The sequence below is a fragment of the Centrocercus urophasianus genome, unplaced genomic scaffold (genome assembly GCF_019232065.1).
Source record: "Centrocercus urophasianus isolate 14NV4802_14NV808 unplaced genomic scaffold, USGS_Curo_1.0 seq_35, whole genome shotgun sequence".
Lineage (NCBI taxonomy): Eukaryota > Metazoa > Chordata > Aves > Galliformes > Phasianidae > Centrocercus > Centrocercus urophasianus.
Genome location: NW_024884922.1, coordinates 1,250,962 through 1,267,580, shown reverse-complemented (window position 1 = coordinate 1,267,580; position 16,619 = coordinate 1,250,962). Strand labels below are relative to the sequence as shown.

General features: G+C 39.8%; 1 protein-coding gene across 3 annotated transcripts in view; it reads right to left on the bottom strand.

Moving 5' to 3' along the window:
• The window catches only part of KIAA1328 (KIAA1328 ortholog), a 180,182-nt gene that overhangs the window by 45,856 nt on the left and 117,707 nt on the right, over positions 1 to 16,619 (bottom strand). For all 3 annotated transcript variants that reach the window (XM_042831185.1, XM_042831186.1, XM_042831187.1), the window contains 2 exons: positions 15,525 to 16,210; positions 12,368 to 12,463 (listed from right to left, as the gene is read on the bottom strand). In XM_042831185.1, coding sequence (XP_042687119.1) covers positions 12,368 to 12,463; positions 15,525 to 16,210 — 782 coding nt within the window. The remainder of the gene's footprint in view (positions 1 to 12,367; positions 12,464 to 15,524; positions 16,211 to 16,619) is intronic.

Sequence of the window (16,619 nt, the reverse complement as noted above, 5' to 3'; positions counted from 1 at the left end):
GATCAAACTGCATAACTCTCTCCTTTAGCAGGAGGATCACAAGCTCCTCAGAGTGCTTTAACCAGAATGGCTATCCTTTGGCTGAGAGCTAACCCATTCACAAGGTAGCTATCAAAAAGCAAAATTCAACCCATCTTCTGAACAAAAATCAGCCTCCAACACCTCCAAAATTAGAGTGCAGTTTTGTTGTGACAAAGGCACAGATGAACACTGCTTTGTCCCTTCGTAACTTCGCTCACCTGCAAGAGTTTTTACAGCCAATGGGCTGCACTGCATAACAGACTGGAATCATACATTCATAGAACTGAATCGGAAGGGACCCTTAAAGGCCATCTTGTCCAACTCTCCTGTAATGTACAGAGACAACTACAGCTAGATCAGGTTGCTCGGGGCTGCTGCAGGACTCGGGCTGAGTGTGTCAGCAATCACCTGCTCAGTCCAAGAGTCCTTGTGTTTCCTTCACTGATTTTACATATCTCCCCCATATAAGTTCCTGACAAGCTAGTAGGTGGTAACAGGACATTATAGTAAATAAGCAGCAACTGCCCCTTTTTTGCCCATGCATCGCATCACGTCACACAGTGACCATTTGCTGAAGACAAGTGACAGTATAAAAAAGGAAGGAAACTCTAGGAGCTAGAAAGCAGGCACTCAGAAGCTTTCCAAAGTGTTCTACTGACAAGACATTTTGAAGAGGTGCCTAATTAGACCAACAAATATTTAAGATTGCACTCTTGTGTACAGGCATTACAAAGAGCTATGCATACACACAAAATCTGTCCTCTTATTCTAATCATTTCTACCTGTGTTGCATGATGATTAAATCAAGCATTTTAAGCACAGATTGCTACTGGTATTTAGAATTATATAGATTTTTTACTGATGCAGTTTTACAAGTCTTGGGACCAGCAAATCAGTTGTCTGAAGGCTCTAACGCTGTTCTTACTCCAAAAAGCCACCAGAGGCTCAGTGTTGGGGCACAACCTCAGCCTGGCTACAAGGCACAGCCCTAACTGTACTTTCACAGTGGGTCTCCCAACCAAACATAAAAGACTTTTTCTGATATCTAACCTAAATCTCCTTGCTTTACGCTTGAAGCCATGTCCCCTTGTTCTGTTACCACAGACCCTGCTAAAGACTGTCCCCTTCTGATTTGGGTGGTTGAAGTCCCCCAGTAGGGTGAGTGCTTGCAACTGCAGTGCCTCCTGTAGCTGGAAGCAGAAGGCCTCATCAACAGGCTCCACCTGAGAGTGGCCTGTAGAAGGCACTGATCACAATGCTCCCTTTGCTGCCTCAGTCCCAAACTGCCACCCACAGGCTTTTGACTTGCTCTTAAGTATTCTTTAGGGACAGCTCTTCACATTTTATTCCTTTCCTGATGTAGATAGCAACAGCCCTTCCCCTCATTCCTCGCCTGTCCCTTCTGAACAGCTTGTGGCCATCAATAGCCACATTCAGGTCATGGGAATTATCCCACCAGGTTTCAGTGACAGCAACTTATGCCACGGTTTTCTAGTAGCGTAGTAGCTTTCAGCTCCTGTGTTTATGTCCCAAACTGGATGCATTGGTGTAGAGGTATTTCAGCTGGGCAGCTGGTTTTGTCAATTCCTTAAAGGTTAATTCCTTAATTCCTTTTAAGTGTTTTCCTTGATTTTCCCCACTGACTTCTACAGTCTCAGCAGCCACTGTCCCAGTAGCCACTGTCTCATCATCATAGGATTTCATACATGCTGCAGTGTTGACAGTACCTCTCGAGGCAAAGGGTCCTTTAAGGCCCCTGCTAGCACCTTGTCCCTCTAATCTAGTTAAGCCATCATGCACCTTATCATGGGAAGGCTCACTATCTCCCCTATCCCCCATAGGACCTAGCTTAAAGCCCTCACAATGAGTCCCACTCGTACTTTCTAACACGGTGCCCCAAATGTTCTCATACAAGGATCTTTTAAAATGGTGTCACATGCTATCCCATTTCTGTTGGAAACACCCCTCCTGATCCATCTTTGCACTTCACTGGCCTTTTTTTCATGATTAAATCACATCTGTGGGACACAGTCATTCTATGATTAAGTAGTATATTAATGATTTACTACTACACTGGTACTCATCTATATTATATTGCTTACTAAAATGAAAACACTGAGATTGTTTATTGATTTGCTTAAAAAAAAAAAAAAAAAAAAAAAACCCTTATAGCTCAAAGAGAAGTAAATAGAGAAATTATACTTTGGAGTTTCCTCAGACGAGTGGGTTACCATATCCAACATATCCAATGATGTAGATTGGACCAAGCAGCTCTTGGTAAAGATTTAAAAAAATCACTTCTGGCTACTTACACTGCTTTGAATCTACAGAAGTTACTTATTTCTCAGATTGCACTTGATAGTGATAGAAAAGTCAGCTACCTATTGCAAGCATAATACAGACCAAGATGCTCAGCTGATGGCATACAGCTCTAAAAACCATGACTGAGCCCCACGAAAACAAACAAGCACATTGAAAATTTCCTTTCAACACAAGGATTTTATGTGAATGTGACAGCACCACCAAACACTGACTCAACCACGGTGTTTATTGAGCAGATTTAACATTTTTTATGTGTTTGCATATTCAGGAAATAAACAGACATAACTAAATTTAAACAAGACAGAAATCACTGCTTCTCCAAGAGGTGAATACCTCTTTTAAAATCATACAGTAAAATGCACAGTCTGATGTCTAAAATCCAGGGGAAGAGACATTAGCAAGACCTCGAGTGCTCTGCACTTTTTTAGGTCAGATACCGACTTCTCCTGTCATGATACAGCTTCCACTGGCAAATAAAACCTACCTTATATTTTACCAATCAAAAGAAACAAATTTAACTTAGATTTTGTAAGTCTGCATCTGTAAAAGTTTGTTAGAATCTCTTTGGAAATGTCTGTCCAGAGTTGCTGCCGTCAGTATAATTCTGACACTGTGAGGTGTGTTTTCAGAGGCTTACATCTACTTGTGTTGCCTGGCCATCTCAGCCCTACTGCATCTAAAGCCTGTGCATAAATTTAGCCTTTCTCTCAGAGACATTACTTTCTCAGAAAGGAAGCAAGACATAGATGCAGATTAAAGGAGCACAAAGTTAAAAAGAAAACAAGGATTAACGAGGCATTGATCAAATAGAAGGGCATGTAGTTACATAAAGAGACAAAGCCTGACATTATTGACAGACAACTAAAAATACTTGAACATTGTTTTGTTTCAAACTTGCGTGTTCCAGAAGCAATACATAAGCTTTTCTACCCTCAAAGGTGATAATGTATCACTTCAGTTAAATTATAATACTTCCCGCCGTAGGTCAGTGCCAAGATATTTTGAGTATGACTCAAATTTTACGTGGATTTGCTGGACAAAGACCATCTTTATGTGTGAAAAGAGATTATTTAGTATGAAACTCATAGTAAACTCTGAAAAGAGAGTTTGAAGTTGCAAGACAGGAAAGATCACAGAATGGCCAGGGTTGGAAGGGACCTCAAGGATTTTGAATCTCCAACCCCCCTGCCACAGGCAGTGCCACCAACTTTCCTATTTAATATTAGACCAGGCTGCCCAGGGCCCCATCCAAACTGGCATTGAATATCTCCAGGGATGGAGCATCCATAACTTCTCTGGGCAGCTGTTCCAGCACCTCACCACTCTCATAGTAAAGAGCTGCCCCCTGACGTCCAACCTCAATCTTCCCTCCCTCAACTTAAAACCATTTCCCCTTGTCCTGCTATCATTTACCCTCTCAAAGAGCTGACTCCGCTTCGCTTCTCTATGAGCACTGAAAGGCTGCAATGAGGTCACCCCAACAAGCCCAGCTCCCTCTGCCTGCCTTCGTAGGGGAGATGCTCCAGACCCTTGATCATCTTTGTGGCTCTCCTCTGGACCCTCTCCAACAGCTCCCTTTCTTTCTTGTCCTGGGGGCTCCACACTTGGACGCAATATTCCAGATGGGGCCTCACAAGGGCAGAGTAGAGGGGGACAATCACCTTCCTGTCCCTGCTGGCCAGATGGAGGCAGGAGCCACACAATGCAACTCAATGGGTCCAAAAGCCAGAAGAAATTAGGCAATGTGGAAGGACTGCATGGTCAAAAGAAGAACTGCAGAAGAAAATGCTGAAATTCTCTTAACTGAAAGAGTAAAGATGAGGAGATGGGAGAAAAAATAAAAAAGAAGTGGCAGTGTGACTTTCTGCAAAGCCCTGTGGACTGATACTGCGGACAACTGGCCTTAGAGGGAGGGTTTCAGAGAAGCAACAGTGACAAGATTTGAATACGCAACAGAGATGCTGATTTGGGTAATTTATTTTGAAGGGAGGATGTGAATACTGAGCAGCCAAAGAAGATTTTACAGTAGTCAAGGTGCAGGATGAAGGGCTGTATGGTGTTCTAAATGCTGACACACTACTGGTATGCTTTTGCTGCAAAGAAGAAAGAAGCTGCAATCGTTGTCAGCAGCTCCGATGCATATAGGAAGGAGAATGACCCTGAGGTTACAAGTCTGAGTGACAGAGAGGATGCACTGTTATCAAAATCAGAAGTGAAGAGAGATTCTGAAGAAAAAAGTAAGGAGTTCTGTTTCGGCCAGATTAGGAATGATCTGAAGGCAAAACAACCAGGATTATGTGTCAGGGAGGCAGTCAGATATGCAAGACTAGACAGAACAGAGCAGAGGGTTTAAGAGTTATTGGCAGAGAGATGATAGCCAAATCCGTGTAACTGGATGTTGTCATCCGGGGATATGGGTACAGAAATCTCCAGGCAAATCAAGCAGTGACTAAATCCCTTCCCTGCCAACTCACAGAAGTTCATACCTAGATCCAAAAGAAATTATCTAAAATGGTGCTGCAAAAACATGCACTAAAAAAACTGCCTCTCCATAAAATCTAAAGATCATACTGTTTCTAAAATTAGGGCAACCGCTAAATGAAAGTTAACCCGAACAATAACTTTAGCTAAACTTCAGGTCACATGTATTTAATATAATGAGATGAAGAATATGAAAAGGCCATTCATAATGGAATTCATCAAGTTAGGAATGCCATGCTTAGCTGCCTTATAACATATAATTAATGATCCTATAAAAATCCAGCAGTACGAACTCTCCCGGCTGCCCACAGAACTGTTCTTTATGCTGGGTAGGGCAAAGCAAGCATCTGCTTCCACAAATACTGCCCTTTGAGAAGCTGAAAAGCTTTTTTTCCCTGCTCCATCAGGGACCACATTGCCATTTCCATGACACGCTGAGCTTTGAACCGTTACCCAATTCAGACTCTAGCATTTGGCAACCCAGTACACATCTGTCATGATAGACTGGTTGTTGGTGAAATGTTAAAGAAAAAGTCATTAACTCTTTTCCATTGCTCCTAATACCCCACCCTCCTCTAGATCATTTATAATCCCCACTAAACCCATCCTCTGTTTATAGTCTTTTAACACAACAGAGGAATATGTGCTGTCTGGAGATCTGCCTTGTTTTTATACCACTCCCAACCATTTGCTACAACAAAAGATGTTCTCTCTCCATCAAAAGGCCGGATCCCTCCTGAAGCCTTGATGCTCAGACTCAAGGTTAAAGGATTAAGGCCTGAAGCATTGAGTACCAGAGGAAAGGAAGCCAAATATCAAAAGAAACACAAAAATCAATCCACTTCACCGCAGGAGCAGCGTGAAGAACAAATCAGCCGAGCTGAATCTAAAGTTTTCTCTGCGTGGCTCTCAAAAATTAGCACTATTACAAACGTAATGGGTACTTCTGCAAAGCCTCAGCACCTACGCAATGCTGCAGAGTTCAGCTCAACCACCAGCATGGTCCAGAAAGTTTTATGTCAGAGTAATTCAGCTGCAAAAACACCAAGTCCACTTCCTCTGAAGTGGGAAGGACAAGAGCTTGAGAGGAGCGCGAGCATGCATGCCGTTATTCTTATATGTAGTCTGTATATCTGCAAGTGACAGAAACTAATATTTACTAGAGTTTGCCTTTTGCTTCAATTCTCTGTGTGCTGAAGCACAGCCAAGGTCACCAGAGGAGTGGAGGAGCAGGCTTAGCTTAGTGCAGCTGCAATCACAACCAGAACAGCACGGTACAGAGGATTTCTTGCTTAACTTTGTCATACCAATAGCTTTTGTCCTTAGTCCTGCCCCATCAGTTCTGATATAAGCCTTTAAATGAAGAGAAAGTTGTTCGGATGGGTTTAAAATCTCCTAAATTAAAACTACACTCCAGAACATTTTGCTCTGCAAGATTTTTCCTAACTTTTCCAACTCACAAATTTCTGGGACATACGAATATATAGATTAACATATGAATATATAGAATAAACATAATTTTCTCTTCATCCAAGACTATACTTAAAAATAAAGAGCAACTAAATGGTATGTCTGAAAAGGCAATCCACTCCACTCTATAAAAATAGGTTTCAGATTTTCAAAATTCAATTCAGGCAGTAAACTAACACTGCGTACATTTTCCTGTAAAGGAGGCATCTGCAAATGACTTGCAAAAATGCCTCTCACTGTCTGCAAGTGTTGGCAAGGAACAAACTCCTTCAGGAGATACATGAATTTTAAAAATTTTAACCTAAAGAAAAGAAAAATATCCTGGCATTTTCAGTTCTGATACATGATATTACAGAAACATGCCCATCCAAAATTCTGGCAGAAAATTCAAGATTTCTGAACATATCAGCGTAGTCAAGTCTTAGTAAGCTTGTTTTCACTGACTGCCATCCTATCCTAGGACATGTTTGTAACACCAGAGTTCCCATGCTTTTTGAAGACCTCAACTACCAGTTAGCTCCACATGCCTAAGAAAACTACAAGGGCTGCTACAAAAGTAATGCCATTATGTTGGCCTGTGATGTCAGAGGCAGGTGTTAGTGGTAAGGCAGACTGCTGTGACTGTGGCATGCAGGCTCTTGTTCATTGCAGGGGAAATTGCAGAGCTAATGGTGGTGACTATGTTGAAAAAAAAACAGTGCTTTGTAGCTGAGAACTTTATCAAATAGTGTTATTTTGCACTTTGTTGTAGTTTCCACAGAACTAAGTAGGAGGCATTCATTTTGGACCAATCTACTTAAAATAGTAGATCCCACTTATATATTATGCCTCAGGCTTGTGCTGATGGTTATTATGGACTGTAATGGTAAGGATATAATATGTGTGCAGTATATATAATCATGAGAACAGATTCAGCATCATTCAGGTAAATATGAGACAGCTTCAACCTACTGTCACAGTTCAGAGTAAAGCTGAACACTAGAGTAGTGAAGCAACCAGGTCAGAGGAAATAAGCTCATCACTCCCCAGTTCAATAAAGACCACTAAATGCCTTAGAAGTATATACAAATATAGTCATGCACACAGATATATGTATAAAAGCTCCCATCATTTATCAATAAGCTTTTAATCATTGCATCAGACAAAAGCCTTCACCCTGAACAATAAAACTACTATCTTCGGAACCCATATAAAGCACTGAAGAAGCAAAAATATATATCCAGCTCTGAATACATACTTCTGTTATGGCACAATTGACTCCAGCAGGCATCAGTTGGAGAGATGCTCATCCTATATATAACCAGGCAAATCCACCAGAGAAGGGGGAATTCATATCCACAATAATTCAGCATTTACACTACCGGCAGATTGGTATGCACCTTCTCTACTGGCCAAGCAAGTGTTTTGTCTGTGAATAACCCACTTAAAACTGATACAAACTTCAATATAAAAGAATCTGGAACAAGAAAGTAACTAAGGTATTAAAAAGAGTGCTAACAAGTGAGGAAGCGGTTTCCAGACATGGAGACTTGACTGGCCATTTGCAAGCACAGCTGATTTCAGTTCAATTTAATGCACCATTCTGTTGAAGCAGTAAAGAGATTAAAAAAAAAAAAAAAAAAAATCCAACAAATTGTGTTCAACACATTCATAAATGTTGGCTGAATACTACTTTGTTGCACCCCAAGAGACCAAAGATGATCAGAGATGAGCTGAAGGAAGCTCTTGGCCAACAACCCTGGGAGGTGGTGGAGTCACTGACCCTGGGGATGTTCAAGGAAAGGCTGGATGTTGTGTTGAGGGACATGGTTTAGTGGGAGCTATTGGGAATAGGTGAATGGTTGGACTGGATGATCTTTTAGATCTTTTCCAACCTTGGTGATTCTATGATTCTATGATTCTATGAACCATTTCAGGCACCAAGGACAGTTTCTCCTCCAGAGTTTCCAGGAGGTGATGCACACTGTCATGAAGAACTGGCAAGAAACTCCAAATATGAAACAAATTTTACACTCGTTTTGCCACTGTAAGCACCAGTTCCCTTCAGCAACTGAAGCAGTGGGGACAGCACAAATCAGGTCAGAGGTGGCAAAGCCCGTGGCTCTGTTTAATTTTTATTTTATTTTTAAACGTGCTGGGGGAGGAGTAGTGCAAAAAAAAAAAACCAGCATGTGCCTGGAACAGCAGGGGGAGCTGCAAGTCTGCGTTCCCCTGTATTTATCTTTAATTGCATTGACTGTTTGGACAAAAACACGGAAGTATGCTTCTACCCCACCACCACAGAAGGATGCTTGTAAAGATGCCTGTATGTCTAACAAGCTGCAAAAAAAACAAAAAAAAACAAAAAAAAACAAAAAAAAAAACCCAAAAACCACAAAGCACTAAACAAGGAGCAAAAGATAATTGTCACCTTCTCTCTCAAGATAATAAAAATAGTTAAAAATAGTTACACCATAAACATAAAAATCTTCTAGCAGACCCTTGACAGCATTCCTTCCTAGAACTATCACCATAACAATGAACATTCAAATAGAGGGGAAGCACTACTGAATTCCATGTTTGATATTTTCAACTAACTAAAAATATAAGCTGGAGAAAATCCACACAGGTGATAAAGAACGAAGCACGCAAACATAAAAGACTTCAATGAAATTAAAGGTGGCAAATTACACCTGCAAACCTTTAATACTCGGGGAAAGAAATCCTCTAACCAGGTAATATACATTGAAAGAGTGCCTGCAGATAACTGTAAACTCCTCCGATAGCTGCTGCATCCAACAATTCCTATTTAAAACACTTTGCACAGGTCAGCGTTGAGGTGCAGAGGCAGCATTGTGTGAAATCCGAGGAACGTTAGAGAGAAGGCAGTCAGAGCTGTACCAGCAGAGCCATAAGGAAGCCTAAGAATTGGATAAGCAGGGAGCATTGTTAATGGAGATTTAGGCACACAGCACAAGTCTGGTGAGGGGTACTTGCAAAGCAGCAAACCGTATCTTCTCGAGTTTGTGCTGTTGAATAGGCCTTATTTGCACAGTGCTCTGATCCAAAGTTGAGAATAAATAAAAGAGAGAAGAGCAGCTTGTTTTAAAATTCCTCTCCCAGATGCAGGCATCAGGAGCACACACAAAAGCAGGTGCTGGGGGTATTGATCATACTGAATACGTGTGGAGTGGGTACTTGAGCATGTACCAAGCATCTGCGCCTGGGAGATGGAAAGTGCTTTATAAAAAGCTGTTTTATGCTAAACAAATGCATCAGGTTATGTTTTTACTTTGAATTTTTTAAAGCATCTTGCACACCAGGGCAAAAAGAAATTACAGAGAATCAGACAACTCGCCATTAATTGTGAACGTTTCTATCTCCACAGCTGAAAATTAGCTGTGGACTCACTTAGGAGCACTCCACTGAAAACCATTCTCAACACAGCCTGCTCTGATTGCTGCGCCTCTCTGCATCTGAAGACTCTTCAGGTCTCAGGCACAGGCCCAGCTGTAGGGAAGGCAAAGGGACAGACACAATTCTTCCCAACAGCAGAGAAAAAATGCAGCACTGCAAATTCATACTGGGACAGTCCAAAAGGAGGGGGAAGGACAACACTTGCTTTGGCAGTTAATGAAGAAAACACAGTGGGACAACTGGCAGAGAAAATGGGAATTTGGCTATAGTTTCTAGTACTCCTTGAGGTGGAAGTTTTCCTTTTCACAGATGCACCGTAACCAAAATCTGCAACAGATATCAACCTCGGCACTGTACTTGCTCCTGAAATCCTTTGTGCTTTTTTCAAGCAAGGAAAAAATTAATCCCTACAGGAGATGACAAGATGCCTTTTAAAGTACATATCTCATTTCTGACTACAATTACCTTTCAATAGCCTGGCACAGCTGCATGCTCCTATTTGCTTTTTGTTTTTCATTAAGGGCTCCTCTAGTATTTGTCCCCATCCTATAGCATTTATGCCTGGCAGTGATGCACATTCCCTTGCTTACAACCCTTCCCACAGATAGCAGAGAATAAATTGCAATTAAATTTTCGTAATTGTAGATAATTACCTCAAAATGAGCTGTTAATTATAAAAAAAAAAAAAACTATGTTTTTCAGTTCTTGATTATATTATTTCTTTTACATCTTAACTCCAATATCTCACTTCAGCAACTTTAGCATTTTAAGGAACTTTCTCCACTTCCTTTCAAGTATCAGGAGATTTTTAAACTAAGTTTTGCTTATTTTAAGGCTGAAATCAAGTTTCATGCTGTGAGGTTTGCTAGAGAAGCTTTGCGTATGAGCTGGAAGTCAGAGAGGGTTTCTATTCCATTATAGTTCTGATAGTATCTGCTATAAAAACAAACCATTTGGCATATCAATTAAAAAAAGGAAAAATAAGAAGAGACTGTTGAAAAACAAAGAGTACATTCCTACCATCTCTGCCTCTTCTCTTAGCCCTAGTTACACGCTTGCACACTCACTCTCTATACTGAAGAAAACAGCACTGACATACTCAAATGAATAAAAAAGACGAATGAACTTGTCTTTGTCAGCCTCTTTCAGCCTAACATTAGATTAAATTATTTAGAGAGCGTTCATCTGGTAACCTTTGCAAACCCAAGGATAGTATATAGGAAGAAAAACTTCCAAGTGTTACGCTGCCAAACTTCGGAACCAGCTGGCATGCCAACCAAAGACTGCACGAACACATTAACCTTGAAAAATTACAGTAAATTAAACCAGGGGACTGAAGAGAGGGAGCTTTCTGAAATCTGGAACTCTCATTCTGTAAACATTACAGGTTTTTCTCATTTTATGTGCTAGGCTATGTAGATTTTTGCATTTGTTGGTAATCTGTTGCCAAGAAGCCTTGCAGATGTTTTAGGTTACATCTTTCCTTCAGTGGTTTAATGCTACTGCATATTAATATAATGACTATACCTCTTTTCTTAAGAGTGATCACACTTCAGTCTGTATGAAAACAAAACAAAAAGCATCAAAATACAATGAGGGATAAGTCAGTAACTCGTATCAACAAAACATCTGCTTTAGCAATGAAGCATTCCAAAGAAATTAGCAACTTCTGTTCTTCTAGGGAAAGAAGCGTTACCTATTGTCTGACTTCCCTTTCCAGTGAAGAGGGATGTCAATAAAAAAACATTATCAACTAAGGTTAAAAAATACAAAAATGAAGTACTGAATCCTTAGACTGTAAATAAATTAACATTTCTTCTCTTACAATCATACCAGAAGCAGAGAGAAGAGCTTATTATTTTAAAGATTTCTCTTGTCATTAAAGAGGGGGCCTCTCAAAGGCCAGTTGCTCCCCTCGTGCACTGAAAAGGAAGCTTGGGTCAAAAGAACAGATATAGTTCAAATACAGAACACAATGCTGTTTATTTTTGAGAGCAAGAGAAAAACACTTGTCAAGTCCACAGTTCTAATTTGTTGTTTTTCTAATAGGCCTGACCCTTCTCCCAACGGAAGCAGGAAATACAGCTGGACAGAACACGAAAAAAATTCAATCATACGTTCATTAATATTTTAAATAGTCTGCAGAATGGAGATAAAGGGCTGAATATTAGCTTTACTTAAAGTTATTTTAGCTGTAGTTAGCACTGATTATGCAGAGGTGCAACACACTGTTGTTTTAAAAACAAGCAACTATCACCAATGGTAACATATCGTTTCTATCTCAGAGGTAAGGGTTCATGTACTTTCTACAACAGGTCCAAATCAAAGCTAAACAGATGTTCAAATATGAATTGAAAAATAAGAAGTAAAACCTAGAGCAGAGAAAGAAATCTCAGATCTTATGAAAACTTCTATTTGTTGTGGGCCAGGTTATTGTCCTTAAGGTGGGATGTACACAATCTGAGACTGCTAGAGAGATCAACCCCAAAACTCTAGGTAATAATTATTCAACATTTACCCCATAAAATTCAACAGCCAAGGAATTTTTATTTTTTCCTGGGGAAAAAAAGTTCTTAATCTGAAACAAACACACGAACAGATACACTTGGCAGCCAATATTACAATGTCAAGATGCACTGACAATGTGAAGTACTTAGAAGTCAAGAAAAAAAATTACCGTAGCCCCATGCTGTTGCCGTTCATCATCAGAGCAAGTTCTCCAGGTGTTTCATCAATGAGCACATCTTCTGAACCTGACACACGGCCTCTAAACCTGAAAAAGCAGAAGTAGCTGTTTATGCAGCTCATCCTATCACCAGAACAGAAATTTGCCATAAATAGGGTCAGTTTTGTGTCTACAAGCAAAGCACTTAATCATGTTTAATGGAGAAGCTTTCAAAACTATTTTCATGCTTTCAAATGTACCTTTTGTTTTGTAAGGCTGACTGATGTACAGTACCTCTCCTTCTGTAGATTTCCACTGGGAAAAAAGTTAGAAAAATTTCATTTACTGCTTTCAAACTATCTGCCTCCTTGAGAAAATGGTCACAGTGTCCCATAACAACATTCCTTGTTGGCTAAGAATACTGCTTCATTAACACCCAAGCTCAGAGGCATGTAAGTTTCTCAAAATGTAGAATGTTTGAGGTGGTTGTGTCTTCTGAAACTATGTGTACAGAGATAATCCTCAATTTTTAATACATTAGCCCACCCTTCTCTTTCTTTCCAGTGAAGACTGAAAAAAGTCAGTAATAGAGGCATTTTTTCCGCTTACATGAAATTGTTGTTTCCAGGATTTAGCCAGATTTTTCCACATAACCAAGAAAGAATATTTTGCCACTCATGAAAGTTTTATATATTCTGGGGTGATTGACTTCGGTAGAATCATAGAATCACAGAACCACCAAATTTGGAAAGGACTGTCAAGATCATCCAGCCCATCTACCACCAATATTTCTCCACTAAATCATGTCCCTTCATACAACATAAAAACAGTCCTGGACATCCCCAGGGACAGTGACTCCACCACATCCCTGGGCAGCCCATTCCAGAGCCTGACCACTCTTTCAGAGTAAATTTTTCCCAGTGTCCAACTTGAATCTCCCCTCATACAACATCAGAGTAGAAGTTACTGATCTGCCACTTTCCTTGTCAACCCACCATTTTTGATAGCTGAGCAACTACTTCACATCCAGAGAAAATGTGGGAAATTAAGATGCAGTTATGATGCACTGTTGTCAAAAAAAAGATCGATTCATACTTTTCATAAGAGAATAAGATTTAATAGCCAATTATTACAAATGTTCAGACCTTTCATCTGTCAATGAATGACAATACTTTCAGCAGCTCAAAATGGACCTTAACCAGCATTCCATCCATGCAGAAGGACAGAAAAAATAAACACAACTTGGAAATGGATTTTCATTGTATTTTTGATGTAAGGAGATGCACTAGGTTAGAGTCTGCTGCCAAAGAAGCAAGGGTATTCAAGCTTAGCTAAACAAATTTCTACTGTTTGTGTAGTACATAAAATTATCCTGTTATAAAGTGCAAAAGAATTATACAGCCAGAACTGAAATAGAACTGTAATGCTTATGAGATTTGTCTGTAAATATCAAACATTTCATTCTAAAGAGACTGAGTATTTTTTAAAAGCAAGCACACTGAGTCTAGTTGCACTTCATATGGTCAAAATGGCAATTGTGCATTCACCTTCACCTCTGAATAGATTACAAAAACAGATTTAGTGCTCAGACTGATCATATGACTTTTTTCACAGCATTTTTTCCTTCTATATTTTCCTTAAGTAACTAGAACTCTGTAAACCACCTTTTTTTTTTCAGAAAAAAAAAAAAAAAGAAGTTAAAATAGGCACAATGGTATTAACAAGCACAACATTATAGAGATATTTAAGGTCTAGTTATTTTCCTGGGCAGATGATGCCTCAAATAAATCTGAAAATTATCTATTAGGAACAAAACTCCAAAAGATTTAGTCTGTATATCCTTCATATTCTACTTGTTTTTCTTTAGAGATCTGCATGCATAGAATTAAGGTATTTGATGATTAAGAATCCATCTGTTCCTGCTTCTTTTTTGCCTTAAGTTATAATTCTTTGTTTGTAGCCTCAGCCATTTTCAACTCACACAATTATGATTGACTTTGATAAAACAGACATTTTAAGGCCTAAATAAACATACTCTTTTCAGTGTAAGACAGGGCCCAAGAAGTCAAACAAACGATCATCTGAGTTATGGTACTCTCTTTTAAGGTTTGGAAAGTAACCAGAGGGCTGTTACTGAGAAAAGAAAGTGATATGTTCTTCTGTGGTGGTTATAATGCGTGCAAGCAGGAAGTGGGTCAAGTATTACAGACACTTGTGGGATGCTGTCAGTATTTACCACACTAAAGTAATATTGAGATAAGCCTTCTTGTGAAACCTTCCTACAGTCTTTTCTTAAAGACTGACAGATTTCTCCCACTGCTTTAGCCTCCTAATGCTGAAATGCTAGCTCACAGTTGAGTTACACCAGCTAATCTAACTTTTCGGTCTGTGGCTTTAACCCAATCCCCTTCTTGGTTTAATGATACCAATAAGTTTATCTGTATTGCCAAAGTCCTCATTTAAATTGTCAGGAAGGTGTTCTCTCACCTTCTGTAACAATCACAAGGGCTTTTGAAGCCACATTCCATATTTCTCTGGTTATTGCTTCTTCCTTCTTTTTTTAAGCAGGTCTTGTGCCTCTGTTGCCTCTGTCTTGGCATCCTTGCCTACAGAAATATCACTGAAAGGAAAATGTCCCTATATCACAGGACTCCCTTCCTTTGCCACGTGTATATATTAAATAAATAAAATGGTCTTCATATTTTCTGTAAAAGATATTTCTTCCAGTCACCACCTAAGAAAGTGCAGTATTTCAAAACTGACCTCTCCAAGTAACGGAGAGAAATGCCTTGCCTATGTCATCTACACACACTGCTCCCTTGCCAAATGTCTATGTTCCTTCAACTGCCTGCACTAAGATCAAGCTCACAATTTCTTCTACTACTCTTCTTTTCCTACCCAGTCTCTTAGAACTGCTTTTCTTATGTCTTTCTTTCTACCACATACTGTTTTCCTCTGCTGCTTTCCACAGCTGTCATGCTGTTTCCCAACAGTATATGCTAATATACTCAAAAGTCTCCTCTCCTCTAAATCACCGTTACAGAGAAATTGTGCCACAAGAACTGCCTGATCTTATTTTACAAATTCCCTTTTTCCTTTATAACTATTGCTCACATGTTCATTAGAAACTCTAGAATTTATTTTTTTTAAATATGAATCTTGAAATCACCTGTTGTAATCCATTCGGGACTGGTGTAGTTGTTGTTGTTTTAGGAGCAGTTTTGCTTCTTGTTTAGCCAACAGATTTTGGAGACGTTCCTTTTCAATTTCCAGCTCCATCTTCTGCAGAAGCAGCTGCTGCCTTCTTTCTTCAGACAACCGTTTAGCTTGTTCTGCTTCTTTAGACCCTGAACCCCCGCTGTCATTCAGCCCAGAAACTCGAGAGAGCCTGGAATAATCACAGGTTTTGTGAGCAGGTCCAGAGACTCTTCTGGGTACCTGGCTGACATGGTGCCTCTTCTGAACGCCACCTGAGCTCCCTACATGCTTGCAGGCACAGCCACAGGTCATTTGTGGAGGGCAAGTGCTTGAAAATTCATTTGCTTTTTGGTCCATCTCCTGAGCTGGTTTTACATGGTGAGGGCTCCTCTGCTTGACTGAGGAAATCATATTGTTGCACTTTCTGTGCAAGCCATTTTCCAAGGGATTTTCTTTCGGACGATCTTGATGGTTGTAAATGATTTCAGTTCCATAATTATGATTATTCCTGCAAGGCTGAGACAATGCTACACGGCTTGGACTTCCAAGCTTTGATGCTTTACTGTTCTTATACGAAATCTGAGGTCCTGCAACAGCTAAGTACGAACCATCTAGTTCAGAGGGTGGTTGTTGACAGGAGGACTTCTTACCAGACATCTGAAATAAGAGAAACAATTTCCTCTGAATTAGTAAAATGCATCTTTACTAATTAATGTCACAATTTAAACATGCTCACTCACTGCATCCTGCTGATGGACGTACAGCCCACCTTGACAAAATGTTTATCAAAAGACAGACATGGTTCTGCTATCAAATATACATTTCATTCAATCTACACAAGTGTAATAAACGTAAAACCACTGCCTGCAGGATGCTCAGCATAAAATGAGTCGCTTCAGAGTATCAAGTAGTTGTGAGCACCTAGGGTTACATAAAATCAACTTGAAGAGTGGCAAAAAACATTAAATGTTAATGTTTGAAAATGTTTAATTTTGAATACCGAGCCAAAAAATCCATTCAGCCACTATAAATACTCTTTGATTGGCCATTACACAGCAGGAGATTT